The sequence below is a fragment of the Ailuropoda melanoleuca genome, chromosome 8 (genome assembly GCF_002007445.2).
Source record: "Ailuropoda melanoleuca isolate Jingjing chromosome 8, ASM200744v2, whole genome shotgun sequence".
NCBI classification, from domain to species: domain Eukaryota; kingdom Metazoa; phylum Chordata; class Mammalia; order Carnivora; family Ursidae; genus Ailuropoda; species Ailuropoda melanoleuca.
In genome coordinates, this window is record NC_048225.1 from 119,282,700 (window position 1) to 119,297,165 (window position 14,466).

Genomic DNA, 14,466 nt, shown 5'->3' on the forward strand with positions numbered 1-14,466 from the left:
TATATATATTTAAAGATTTATTTATTTGAGAGAGAGAGAATGTGCACACACGTGCGTCCAAGCACCTGGGAGCAGGGGAAGGGGCAGGGGGAGAGAAGCAGACGCCCCCTCTGAGTGGTAGAGTCCCATTAGGAGCTCAATCTCATGACACTGAGATCATGACCTGAGCCAAAATCAAGAGCTGGACACTCAACTGATGGGGCCACCCACACACCCCCCAATATATTCTTTATGATGGTAAACCTAACATGGATCATTTAGAATCTTCAAGAAGAATATAAATTCACTTAACAATACTACAAGTTATGTTTTATTATACAATAGCCAGAAGCAAATTATTTGCAAATGGCAGTAACTGCCATACAACTGTATTCTCTATACATTACACAAATATATGTCTTATGTGGAAGTTATTCCATAATAAATATTATATTTCACAGTACAAAAAAGGAAAAATATGTATTTACAAAGAACAAAGGCAGTGAGACTGTTTCTTTAGTTATAATTATAATAAAAGAAAATACAGAAAAATATAAAAATAACTTTTTTGCAGCCATATAAACTATCTCCTAGAAACACCAAATAAATAATACATTCAATAATTACCCACCGAGCTACTATTCTGTGGCTACTCATCTGGAATAACTAATATCCAATTTCAGAGTCCTGGATTTACAACACTGTGTTTTTTCACTGACTTCTTTATCTGCTTAATTTTTTTCCTTAAGACTTGATCATCTTGTTTGGAAATAAACCGAAAATATCTGCAACCTACAAAACAAAATAAACAAAGAGTTTTAATACTTATCAATTCTTTAAGCATATTTCTACATTTTTAAAATTTTGCTTCAGCTCTGGCATACTAATGATTATGAAAATGGGGGGATTTGTATGATGTATCCAGTCTGAGCACATTCTAAGAGCTGTCGCTGATGAAATGTATGCTTCCTGCATATGAAAATGTTTCTGATCTGTCATAATTGGAGCACATACTTCCACTAGCTTTCCACCTGGCCTCCCAAGTCCTAGTTAAGGTGATATGTGCTATACGCATATTCACATATTAAATGCGCCTTCTCCAAAAGCAAATCACTACAGCTTCCCTTTCAATGTTAGCTTGTAAAACAGCCCAAGAGGCATCTGTAACAATAAGAAAGTTCTCCGTAAGAAAACTCGGAGGTGAAGGATTAGGATAAATAACTCACAGGTCAGAAGAGGTCAGAACTTATCTAGCCATTCCAGCACCTAGCGAGCAGCCGGGTGGTGACCGAGCAGCTCTGAAAAAGGTGCCTCGTGCTCAATAGAAATTCCTTCTACCTGCTTTTCCTAGTCTTACCATGCTAAGCAGGTCTCTGGTTAAATATTTCAGACATGAATCAAAGTTCTGTAAAAAAAAATACATAAACTGGATATTACAAGATTTTAAAAAAACATCTGATAAATGAACGAGACCATAAATCACCTAAGAAAAACTAACTTCATTATAGTCTCAGCATGTATTTATCCATCCATCATCTCTGGGAAATTGCTAGATATACACTGTACATACAGTAACCATTTTATTATCCCCAAAAACAGTATGCCAGAATTACTAATATTTTATTAGCTGGGAAGCAGTGGTGTTAATATAATAAACTGTATTTCTAAACACACCTACCACTTTAGCAAATACCATTTTGCCACAAAGCAAAATACTTTGTACACAGACCTCTCCTTCTATCTAGAATACAGAAAGATGGAAAGAATTTTGCTCCCACCCTAACACAAAGAAAAAGCCAAATAAACTACAAACTCCTACCTCCTCATGAGCCACCGGACGTGGAGTCATGAGGGGAAGGGCCTGGCTTGCCTTCGCAGAGCACGAGAAGAAGGGCAGCTACCATACCCTACTCTAAGCATGAAGCAAAGGCAACCATGACCAGAATTTGAATCCTGTGATATAATGAGGGTAACCCGAGCACAGACCAAAACCAGCTCAACTCCTGAACAGACTGACTGAACCCCGACACTAAGGCCCAAAAGAAGAGATGGACCCCCCTTTTCGGCCATGATTACGCCTGATATTCACAGAGTACTTCTGAATGTATAAAGCACTTTGATGTGATGCTCACTTGATGCTTACGACCATCCTGTAAGTAACACGGCCAGGTGTTCGCAGAGCCCACTCACAGAGCAGCCTCCCAAAGGTTAACTGTTTGACCTAAGTGACAGGGAAAGGTGACAGAACTGGGAAATCAGCCCAGGCTTTCAGACTCTGCTCAAACACAGACACCTTTAGGTATCTGTACTAGATACCTCCATGCTCATAAGGAGGTAGAAAATCACAGTCCGAATTACATTTCTGTTCCACGGCGTGTGTTGAGAAATGTTACGCTTGCTTTCGTATTTATTTGCCCCTTTCCTCGGAAAAACTGGCGTTTTATTAACCTTAGTAACAATCTGAAACACTCACTGAGAATACTAATTCCAAAATAGTATCAGCCATATCTAAAATCAGGCTGAAGCAGCTCTTTAGAGTACTCTGAATTCTCTAGCAACAAACGGCTTACTCATGGACACAAGATGTTCACTTCATCTCTGGACAGACCCAGCAGCGGTCCCGTCCATCTCTGTCCTCATATGGCAGGAAGAGTCTTAACAGCCAAGACAGTCCACAGAGATAAGATCGATTTCCCTTTCTTTTAAGAGGATTTTTAAATAAGTTAATAGGAGGTATACTTTTTCTTATGGGGAGATATGTTTCATCCTTATAGAACAGATAGGTAAATATAATAGTAATATACAACAATGAGGTCAGCAAAGAATATTTTCTCTTTCTAATACCATAAGGTAAATAATATCAGTAAACTTTCTATACAGTTGCTGTGAAAACAGTCTGCATCCCCTATTTTAATGGCCCCTAAAGATACTCAAGTTATAGCATAAAAACCAACCACCACAATCAACAAGATGAAATTGCTGCTTCTAGTCCACGGACAGTCCCGACAAGCAGATCACCTGGCCCCAATTCAATACTCGTTTTCCCATTCACTGGTTATTTCTCCAGCCTCTAATGTCCTTGGGCACCGTACCCAGTAAGCTGTGGCATGAACGAATGGCTGTACTTTGTAATTTCAAAATCATCCAAAAGCTATATCTAGATAAGAACACAAAACTTCTTACCTTTTCCTAACAATAGTCCAGCTACCAAAGCTTTCTCACAAGCCAATGCCTTATCCTCTTTCCAATCGCTTTTTGCCCAAAAGGAGCTGAAGTGAAAGCTTGGCCACCAGTTCTTCCTGGAGTTCCACTCTTCTTGAACCCAGGCAAGGTGATTCCTAGAAAAGAAAAATGTCAATGGGGCGCCTGGGTGGCACAGCGGTTAAGTGTCTGCCTTCGGCTCAGGGTGTGATCCCAGCGTTGTGGGATTGAGCCCCACATCGGGCTCCTCTGCTATAAGCCTGCTTCTTCCTCTCCCACTCCTCTTGCTTGTGTTCCCTCTCTCGCTGGCTGTCTCTATCTCTGTCAAATAAATAAATAAAATCTTAAAAAAAAAAAAAAAAAGAAAAAGAAAAATGTCAAAAGGGAAGGTCGAAGATGGAGGTGGACCTATACTGCCAGAATCTGAACTTAAGAAGAGTCTGTGGCGTCCTTTTTCAGGGAGCCGGGAAGATGGCGGACATTCAGACTAAGCCTGCCTACCGAAGCAGTCAACCATCTTTCAAAACCAGAAGAGGGTCCTGCTTGGAGGAACGGGCAAGGAGAAGCTCCTGCGATATTACAAAAACATCAGTCTGGGCTTCAAGACGCCCACGGAGGCCACTGAGGGCACCTATCCTGACAAGAAATGCCCCTTTACTGGTCATGGCTCCATCGTGGGCAGACTGTGTCTGGTGTGGTAACTGACCGAGATGAAGATGCACAGGACCACTGTCATCTGCTGAGACTACCTCCACTACCTCGAAAAGTACAACCGCTTCGAGAAATGTGACAAGAACAGGTCTGTACACCTGTTTCCCTGCTTCAGGGACGTCCAGATCGGTGACATGGTCACAGCAGGAGACTGCCAGCCTCACGTAAGACTGTGTGCTTCAACGTGCTCCAAGTCACGACGGCCACTGGCACCAGGAAGCAATCCCAGAAATTCTGAGACACCTGTCCAGATCCCTCCACCAAAAATAGTTATTTTCCCAGTTGGGAAAAAAAAGTCTGTGGAAAGATGACAAGGAAGATGTTCTCAAAGTAATTTCTGAGTGTGGCCATCCATGGTCTATATGGCACATGCATGAAAGCAAATCCTTTTTTAGTCCTCTTTGATTTCTCCTTTCCATTTAATTAAACAGCCAGTATGGTACACACAGTGGTTAACAGCACACACCCTGAACTCAAAATCCTGGATTCAAATCTCAGATCTTCCATTTACTATCTATGTGATCCCTGGCAAGTTGCTTAACCTCTCTGAGCCTCAATTTCCGTAAGCTATTAAGGGTACCCATCTCACAGCACTGTTATTAGATTAAACTGGCCCAGGAGTATAGTGGTCTCATATAAAGCTCTTTGCACATTGTCTTGTACTTAGTAAATGTTCAATAAATGTTAGCTATTATGATTATTAGTTAAAATTACTTTAAAACCTTACTTTATACGCTACAAAGAATTACTACTCAAAGTAAGATGGCAATATTATACAAATACGTGAACACACAGATTTGACAGTCGGACCCAGGCAATACTAAGTGTTCATCAATAATTTAATTGAGCAAATACTTATTAGCACCCATGTGTGGCAGAACTTCTAGAGGTTTAAAATACTGAATAGTACATTTCTCTGCCTTCACAGATCTTATAGTTAGTTGGGGTTTATATGCTGCTGTCGATGTGGAAAGTGGTTTATAGTTATCACACCAAAAACATTTTATAATCAGCCCTCTTCCATCTCCAAGGTCAAGTCAGATCTGAAGCCTGACACAAGTTCCCATTGATGATGAAGCTTCTAACCAATTAAGATGGACATGATAAATAAATGAAATTTCAACTTTGTGACATCCCTTCCACTCACAAAGTAAAAATGACAAGGACCACTCGTACTTTCACTTGAAATGTGGCACTAATGATATCATGATCACAGGTATAGCTTCAGATATCCAACTCACAATGGACTTAACAAATATTTGTTGAATGAATACAACCTATGATGATCTTATGAGGCCCTCAAAGCCCCACTGAAAATTCCTGAAAAACAGCTGGGAGAAAAGCTGCTTCCTATGCGATCTTACAAGATGATGACACACAGACCACCAAGAGCTTTACAAAAAGTCTAGCAGAGTGGGAATGACCGCTTTATGCCATCATTTCCAACTTGAAAACATACATCTTTCCTAATACTGCAGTGGTAAGATACAGTACTTACTTTGATAGCATAAAAAATCTTAATAGAATTTTTGTATGTTTTACTTGGGACTGTATTTTCTTGCTTCTGATGTACTCAGAACAGCTGAAGACACAGTTCAAGAAATCAAAAAACATAAGCAAAGAACTTTATTTAAACAGTGACAGATACCAGCTAAAATACTGGGAAATGTTATTGATGCTGACCCAGTAATAAACACTGTGTCTTTTACTTACCCCATTAAAGTCTGTCTCAGATATTTTGCCAAATATTTCCAAGCGGTTATATTCTTAGTGCATCCAGCAAAATCTAAGACTCCAAATAATACCTCCAACCCCAGTTTATGGTGGTCTTCTTTTTCTGCAATGGGCACAACAATTAGAATTTACACGAGGTATTGAAGTGCACAAGGCTAAAAATATATATTTGGTTGATAAAATATTACTGAATTGTAAGCCTTTGGTTAAAAGTTTAAAATAATTCATTATGCTCATACGCCCTTGTGATAAATCTGAAAAATCCAGTAATTTAGTCCTGCCTAACGACGTCAGAGTGGTGGGTCTGATTTCTAAGTGGACTACACTACTGAGGGAGGACACTAATAACGAACCTGCCCTCTCTTCTAACAGGAGAGCGGCTGACGTAGCCCCAGTACCTACGGGACTTACACGGACTCCCTTCTATGAAGAAGTACCTTCTTTTCTATACCGAGCTAAAATGCAGTAGAGATTAAAACAAGGTGAATTATAGAAATGGAAGCCATTTCTCTTGTGCTAACTACTACCTAATAGTCTACAGCAGAGGTCAGCAAACTTTTCCTATAAGGAGACAGACAGTAAATATTTAAGCTTTGTGAGTCTTATGGTCTTTGTCACAACTACACGACTCTGCTGTTGCAGTGCAAAAGCAGCCAGGGACAACACAAAAATGCTCCAAGAGAACTTGATTTACAAAAACAGATGACGGGTGGATTTGGCCCATGGGGCCATAGTTTGCTAGTCTATAGCTTGTCTGCACAAAGAGATACAAAACAAAAACTGTTTACCTGATTTCCTCAGTAACCTATGGAATTCTAACATCAGTTTATGAGATGGTACAATCTGATACAAAATCTGGAAGAAAAAAATAATCTTGTAATTTGTGTTTGTTACAAAGGCATTTCTTTGTCAAATTTCATTTTACTTTCAAATGAAGTTCTTACTGTCTAATAAGCCCTCAGTAAATGAATCAAGGATTTAAAGGCACTTTGCTTTTGTCCAGTTTCAACTGGGGTATAGAAAGGTGTTCTATGTAAGGCTACTTTTAAAAATCCCTGTTAATAACAAGACAGCTGTTGCGGGGAGAGGGCAGGGGAAGTAGATAAGAACTTTTTATTTACTCTTTATACATTTTTATATTGTTTACCACACTTAAAAACTTAATTTCTTTTCAGAAGCCAGGATGGAGGGGAAAAAAAAATCAAAATCACACAGAAAAGATCAATAAATACTTATTGATCAAAAAAGGTCACAGAATATAAATATAAATAAAAAGTCCAAAAAGGCAGGGATGGCTATTTTGGAAGACTGTGTTCACGAACACAGTACAGTAAGAGTATACAATAAAGTATTTTGACCATTTTATCATTTACCATTTTACACAATAGGGAGAAATTAAAGGTTTTTAATTCCTTTTTATTTGTTTAAGAATAAGAAAGACTATTTTTATGACTATCCAAACCAGGATTTAAAGTAAAATTATATTTTTCATTTCAATATACTTCACATTAGAAATCAATTTATTCTGTCTGCTCGCTGGGGTCCTTTGACCTTACACTGTAATTATTTCTTATAAAATAAAAAGTAAATTTTATTAATTATTCTTAATAGTTTCAATCGTCTTTTAAGTGGAGACCAATCACAAACAATATACCAATATCAGAGTATTTTTAAAACTCGGTTCCTATAAAATCACATTTGTCTTATGATTTATGGAATTCTGCAAATGGCTCAATTCACTTAGGTTTTAGAAAACACTTTATTGACATACATGTAATAGAAATGTATACAATCATGAGTGTGCCATTCAACACATTCTTACAAAGTTATATGCACTCATATAATCAGCACCCAGATCAAAAATTAGAATGTTACCATTACCATAGTAGTCTTTAGTTAGTTTTGAAGAATTCTTAGCCATTAACTCTTCAAATAGGCCCTGTTTATTTGTCTGCTTTTGCCCTGTTCTCTCCTCTCCCTGGAACTCCAATTACAAGTATGTCAGACCTTAACCGAGTCCTCTGTATATCCTTTCATCCTTTCTGCCTTCTGTGCTTTAGTCTGATGTTTTCTATATAGTTTGTTAACCCTCTTTTTTTTTTTAAGATTTTATTTATTTATTTGACAGAGAGAGAGAGACAGCCAGCAAGAGAGGGAACACAAGTAGGGGGAGTGGGAGAGGAAGAAGCAGGCTCCCAGCAGAAGAGCCTGATGTGGGGCTCGATCCCAGAACTCCAGGATCACTCCCTGAGCCGAAAGCAGACGCTTAACGACTGGGCCATCCAGGCAACCCCCCCCTTTTTTTTTTAAAGATTTTTTATTTATTCACTTGAGAGAGAGAGACAGGGAGAGAGAGGGAGAGCACGAGCAGGGGAGAGGGACAGAGGGAGAGATAAAAGCAGACTCCCCACTGAGCAGGGAGCCCGATGCAGGGCTCAATCCCAGGACCCCAGGATCATGAGCCGAGCTGAAGGCAGATGCTGAACCCACTGAGTCACCCAGGTGCCCCTCATTAACTCTCTTCTGCTACGTTCAATTAGCTATCAAACCCATCTATTGACTTTTTAATTTCAAACATTACATTTTTCAATAGGAAAACAGAATTTCCCTAAAGCCATTTTGTCTTGAACATAATTAAATGTTCAACAGTTATTTTCTGTTAAATTTTTTAAGATTTTATTTTATTTTAAGATTTTATTTTTATGTAATCTCTACACCCAATGTGAGGCTGGAACTCACAACCCCAAGATCAAGAGTCATACACTCCACCAACTGAGCCAGCCAGGTGCCCCAGCTAATGTACTTTTTAAAAGAAGACTGGGGGTGCCTGGGTGGCTCAGTCAGTTAAGCGTGTGCCTTCACCTCGGGTCATGATCCCAGCGTCCTGGGATCGAGCCCCATATCAGGCTCTCTGCTCAGCGGGAGACTGCTTGTACTCTCTCTCTGTCAAATAAATAAATAAAATCTTAAAAAAAAAGAACCCTAAAAAATAAATAAATAAAAGAGGACTGATAGATAAGAATTTTTCTCAGGTCCCTCCCTGTTGGCTAAGCATCTGACTCCTGATTTAGGCTCAGGTCATGATTTCAGGGTTGTGAGATCGAGCCCCACACTAGGCTCCACACAGGGAGAGAGTCTCTCTCTCCCCACTCCCCACTCTCTTCTTCTCTAAATAAATAAATAAATATCTAAAAAAAATTTTTTTTAGTGCATTCAAGTGTATACTTTAAATGTTTTACTGTATGTAAATTAAATGTCAATAAAGCTGATCTTCAAAAAATATCAAAGCAGAACTTTCCCACAAGGGTGACAAAGGGTTTCCAAAATACTGACCCTTTGCCCTCAGCCTAACTTGGACAGGGTAGTCGGGGAATGGCAGTGGAGGGTCACCCAGAGCCCACAGCCTTGTATGTCCACCCCAGGACACACCCGGTCATTTGCCTAGAATTTGAAAGTTGGAAAGCATGACCTAAGGATGTTTCAAAATTTACTTTTTTTTTTTTTTTAATTTTTTAAAGTAATCTCTGCACCCAACATAGGACTTCAATTCATGACCCTGAGATCAAGAGTTGCCTGCTCCACCAACTGAGCCAGCCAGACGCCCCTAAGGATGTGTTAAAGCAGATGCCCAACCCGGTTCAAGCACTGAAGTAAACATTTTATACCTTAAGCACACTTATCAGTTTCTCTCTTGGTGCCTTCTCTCTCTTTAGAAAGTTGTATAAGTAGATATGAGCATTTGGGTTTGATGGGAACTTTTCATCATAGGCATAATTGGTGAGTACCTCTCGGGCTCCATCTTGATCCCCATAGAATTCCAGCATCTATATAAAATAAGTCATCATGTCTTAGCTAAATTCTGTAAGATAGCTATATGAAAGATAATGCACAACTTAACACTGTTGGCAGGTACAAAAATTCATTAAAGTGACAAACAGTACTTACTGTAAAGGGAATATTAGTAATGCCAGTTTTCACTTTCACCAGTGTATGTTACAACCTCTATGGAACATAGATCACTTACAACAGAGGTGTTAAGTGGGTTCCCATTTCTTCCTTATCACATTTTTGTTACTGCAAAATGCAGCAACTTCAACCTAGAACTATTCCTATAAGAAATGAAGTCCTCAAAGGAGGGCACACTAACAACTGAAAAAGACCACACGAAGCAACTAACCTCAGTGCCCGACATAATTTCAGCCACAAAAGGGGCTCATGGGAGCTAGAATTCTATTCCTTTCGTTCCCACCCATATGCAGGAATTTCCAGATTCACTGCCGTGTGGTTTCACACATTATCTTTTGACAACATAATTATCATGTTAGCATCCAGGAAACTTTCAAAAAGCCAATTATTTTGAAGATTTATTCCTAGTGCCCATTCCAAGGTTCCCTGTCCTTTTCACACTGACTGTGAGATGACACAGCATGGCACCCTAATGAACTTCCTAAAAGTCATTAGTCTTCATCCCACATATTGTGACTCACTTTCAGATTTTTGTCCCCTGGTCTTCTCTATCCCGACCAAATCGTAAAATATCTCTCTGCTTTTCTTCTAAGTTCAGTAAAAATAATATAGAATTAACATTTATAAACTATATTGAAATTTATTTTATAAATATTTATTAAAAAATTTATTTAAAAATTTTATTTTATAAATATTTCACCATGCAACATTATCCAGTGGTGAAGGGAAAAAAAAAAATTATACATTTACATTATATTAGTAAAATAAAAATTATTCAGACCAAAAAGAGACATATTCTCTCTTTTTAATTTTTAAAAAATTTTTATTTTTTTATTTTAAGTAGTCTCTATACCCAACGCAGGGCTCAAACTCACAACCTGGAAGTCAAGGGTTGCACACTCTACTGACTGAGCCAGCCAGGCGCCCCCTCTTTTTTTAAAATAATTTTCTCCATTTAGTTGCCTTCTGATCATAAAGATAAGGCTTATAACAAAATGAAGCTAATAAAACTTTATGAGAAGGCTACTTGCCTCTACGTAACTCTTCACAAAAGGGTCCCAAATGCCGGGAGTTTGAATCAATGCACGAAGGTTTACAGATGTCTTCCAGCTGTGGTCGAACATATTCTGGGATGCTGTGTTATACGCATAATCATCTTCATCTGCCCAAAGAGAAAAGGTTCTTACAAGTCATTCAGTACTGAGGGCTTTGCTGATAGTAACAGCAATCAGCAAACTCTCCACAAGAGAAGTTCAGGCCCTGATAGCTTTGATAGTAAATTCTAACAAAGAATTTTAAAGAATAATTTATAGTTAAATTATTTATTATTATTAAATATTAAACATTTAAAGAATAATACTAATTCTTTACAAACTCTCCGTGCCCCCCACCCCACCCCAGTCAGAACAGGAGGAAGTGCACGCATGGGGATCAATGTAGGTGGCAGCTACATGGATATTTGTTTTTAAATTTTAAATTTGTTTAAAATTTATTTTATTTATTTTATTTTATTACGTATTTGTTTTGTACACTTTTTCTGCATGTTATATTTCACAATCTTAAAGGATTAAAAGGAAAGTTAGTCCTTCAAAAAAGACAGCTAATAGAAACAAAATACTTTTTATTTTTGGCCACTTTGGGGCAAAAAACCAGCTCTCCCCTCACCCCAAAAGGCACTGGTATTCTCTTCCCAGAGGACCAACTAAATAAATACCAATATGGGCTTGGAAATGAGGTGATAAAGGGAAAGTAGGTAAGAAACTATATAGAAAGAAAGGGGGGGAAAAAAAAAGCATACCCAAGTCAGAATAAGTTGAGTGTGAATTTGCCATGGAAGGGGCTTCCCAGTCAGCAAGTGCATCAAGCCACCCAGGACAGGCCACAGCAACGGAGACAAATCACAAGCCAGCACTGAGCATACAACATGTGTTATGTTCTCGTGAACCTGGTTATACAGAACTAGCCCGAACCTTTTTTTCTTATTAAACAGATGTTCAAGGTTAAAGATCATCTGAAGAGCTCCACATATTACCCCATCTTTATCTCTCCTTGCTACAGAACAAAGTGTCAGCTGCAGAAAGGCACTGAATCATCTACCCAGTGTGAACGCCATGTTCCAACTGCTTTAATCATCAATGTTTGCTTGAGGTATCCCAATCAGGTGTAAAAAAAAGGCAAATATTGACTTTAAAACTCATCTAACCTATTAATATCAACAAGCCTTTTTATTTATTTTTTTTTAAAGATTTTATTTATTTATGCGACAGAGATAGAGACAGCCAGCGAGAGAGGGAACACAAGCAGGGGGAGTGGGAGAGGAAGAAGCAGGCTTACAGCGGAGGAGCCTGATATGGGGCTCAATCCCATAACGCCGGGATCACGCCCTAAGCCGAAGGCAGACGCTCAACCGCCGTGCCACCCAGGCGCCCCTCAACAAGCCTTTTTAAAAAGAAATATTATACCAGGCGTTATGGCAAGGTTAACAACAGACATAAGAGAGGTATGTGACCTCAGAAGACCGATTAGTCTAGAAGAGAAACAACACAAAATAAACATGAAAAAACTTAGGACAATTAAAAAGCAAGTGATAAAATGCTGAACGATGTAGGCTGAATGCACAGCTAACGTATGAGGGTTGTGGCATGGGAATGACAGGTCTAAGGAGTCCTGCAGGGCAGATGGCATTCTAGATGGGGAGGCAAGCTTATCATGATGAAGACAGTATTTCAGAAGTCCCGGGAGAGCTCCTACTCAAAAAGAGGGAAAGGAATTTTAAGTTTAGTGAACCTACATGCCCATGAAACAAAGGAAATACTACTTACCACATCAGGATAATAAGGAATCACTGCTTATACTTATGAGCCAATAGATGCGGGGACTGAGATTTGGATGGAGGATGAGAAAATTAAAAGGGTTAGTCCCAGGGAAGCTATGGAGAAAAGCTATGCAAGGGAAGGAAGATGCAGAGAATCAAACACAAACCTGTGGAGAGGAGAGGATACTACCACCACTGGAAATAAGAGAAAGGGAACTCCATTTGAGAAGTAAGAATACACGGCCAATCCTTGGTGTGGTCAATCAAGAAAACTATCTGTTATGACCTCTGTACAGAAATAAAACAATTTTACCTTGCCCTATTCTCTAAACATATTATTCTGATGAATAATATTATAAAACACGAGCACCTGGCTGGCTCAGTCAGAAGAGCATGCAACTCTTGACCTCAGGTCGTGGGTTCAAGCCCCACATTGAGTGTAGAAATTACTTAAAAATAAATAAATAAACATCTTTAAAAAAAATTATCAAACAAACTAAACTCTACGTAAACAATCAGGAAGAAATAGTTACTATAGGCAATGATGTCTACTGAAAAAAATTTGTAACCTTTCTTAGAAATATTTTAAAAAGCAATAAATCTAAGATGGCCGTGGACTTAATTTACCAATCATCTAATTTATGTCTGAAAAGTATGATAAAAACAGAAATATTACAAAGGATGATCAAGAAGTTTACAACAATAGAAATGTCTGCTCTCTACAGTATCTGGGAAGAACCAGGCTCGAAAGTAGGGGAATAAGGTTACTCCTTAAGATCCTGAGTATCCCTTGTCCACTCTCACCACTGTTGTTCAACACCGTACTAGAAGTCCTAGCCTCAGCAATCAGACAACAAAAGGAGTTTATAAAGGGCATCTGAATCGCCAAAGAAGTAGTTAAACTCTCACTCCTGGCAGATGACATGACACTCTATGTGAAAAACCCAAAAGACTCTACCCCAAAATTGCCAGAACTCATACAGGAATTCAGCAAAGTAAGCAGGATATAAAATCAATGCACAGAAGTCAGTTGCATTTCTATACAATAACAATGAGACAGAAGAAAGTGAAATTAAGGAGTCAATCCCGTTTACAATTGCACCAAAAACTGTAAGATACCTAGGAATAAACCTAACCAAAGAGGCAAAGGATCTGTACTCAGAAAACTATAGACCACTCATGAAAGAAATTGAGGAAGACACAAAGAAATGAAAAAACGTTCCATGCTCATGGATTGGAAGAACAAATATTGTTAAAATGTCTATGCTACCTAGAGCAATCTACACATTCAATGCAAATCCTTCAATCCCTATCAAAGTACCACCAACATTTTTCACAGAGCTGGAACAAATAATCCTAAAATTTGTATGGAACTAGAAATGACCCCAAATAACCAAAGGAATGTTGAAAAAGAAAACCAAAGCTGGTGGCATCACAATTTTGGACTTCAAGCTCTATTACAAAGCTATAATCATCAAGACAGTATGGTACTGGCACAAAAACAGACACAGAGATCAATGGAACACAATAGAGAACCCAGAAATGGACCCTCAACTCTATGATGAACTAATCTTTGACAATGCAGGAAAGAATATCCAGTGGAAAAAAAGACAGTCTCTTTAACAACTGGTGTTGGGAAAATTGGACAGCCACATGCAGAAGAATGAAACTGGACCATTTCCTTACACCATACACAAAAATAGACTCAATGGATGAAAGACCTAAATGTGAGAGAGGAATCCATCCAAATCCTAGAGGAGAACACAGGCAGCAGCCTCTGTGACCTCAGCCACAGCAACTTCTTGCTAGATACGCCTCCAAAGTCCAGGGAAACAAAGGCAAAAAAGAACTACTGGTACTTCACCAAGATAAAAAGCTTTTGCACAGCAAAGGAAACAGTCGACAAAACCAAAAAAAAAACCAACAAAATGGGAGAAGATATTTGCAAATGTCTTATCAGATAAAGGGCTAGTATCCAAAATCTATAAAGAACTTATCAAACTCAACATCCAAAGAATAATCCAATCAAGAAATGGGCAGACGATATGAACAGACATTTC

General features: G+C 38.6%; 1 protein-coding gene and 1 pseudogene across 2 annotated transcripts in view; one reads left to right on the forward strand and one right to left on the reverse strand.

The window, feature by feature from the left end:
• Positions 1–257: 257 nt before the first annotated feature.
• The window catches only part of TAF1A (TATA-box binding protein associated factor, RNA polymerase I subunit A), a 29,824-nt gene continuing 15,615 nt past the window's right edge, over positions 258–14,466 (reverse strand). The window contains exons 6-11 of one of the 2 annotated variants that reach the window (XM_002914181.4): positions 10,623–10,753; positions 9,291–9,449; positions 6,414–6,480; positions 5,605–5,728; positions 3,163–3,317; positions 258–771 (exon numbers count right to left, since the gene is read on the reverse strand). In XM_002914181.4, the coding sequence (XP_002914227.1) occupies positions 659–771; positions 3,163–3,317; positions 5,605–5,728; positions 6,414–6,480; positions 9,291–9,449; positions 10,623–10,753 (749 nt within the window). In that variant the 3' untranslated portion in view covers positions 258–658. Of the gene's footprint in view, positions 772–819; positions 1,385–3,162; positions 3,318–5,604; positions 5,729–6,413; positions 6,481–9,290; positions 9,450–10,622; positions 10,754–14,466 lie in introns of those variants that run through there. The other variant, XM_034667213.1, reaches the window with a different exon arrangement.
• LOC105235084 lies at positions 3,652–4,129 on the forward strand (annotated as a pseudogene).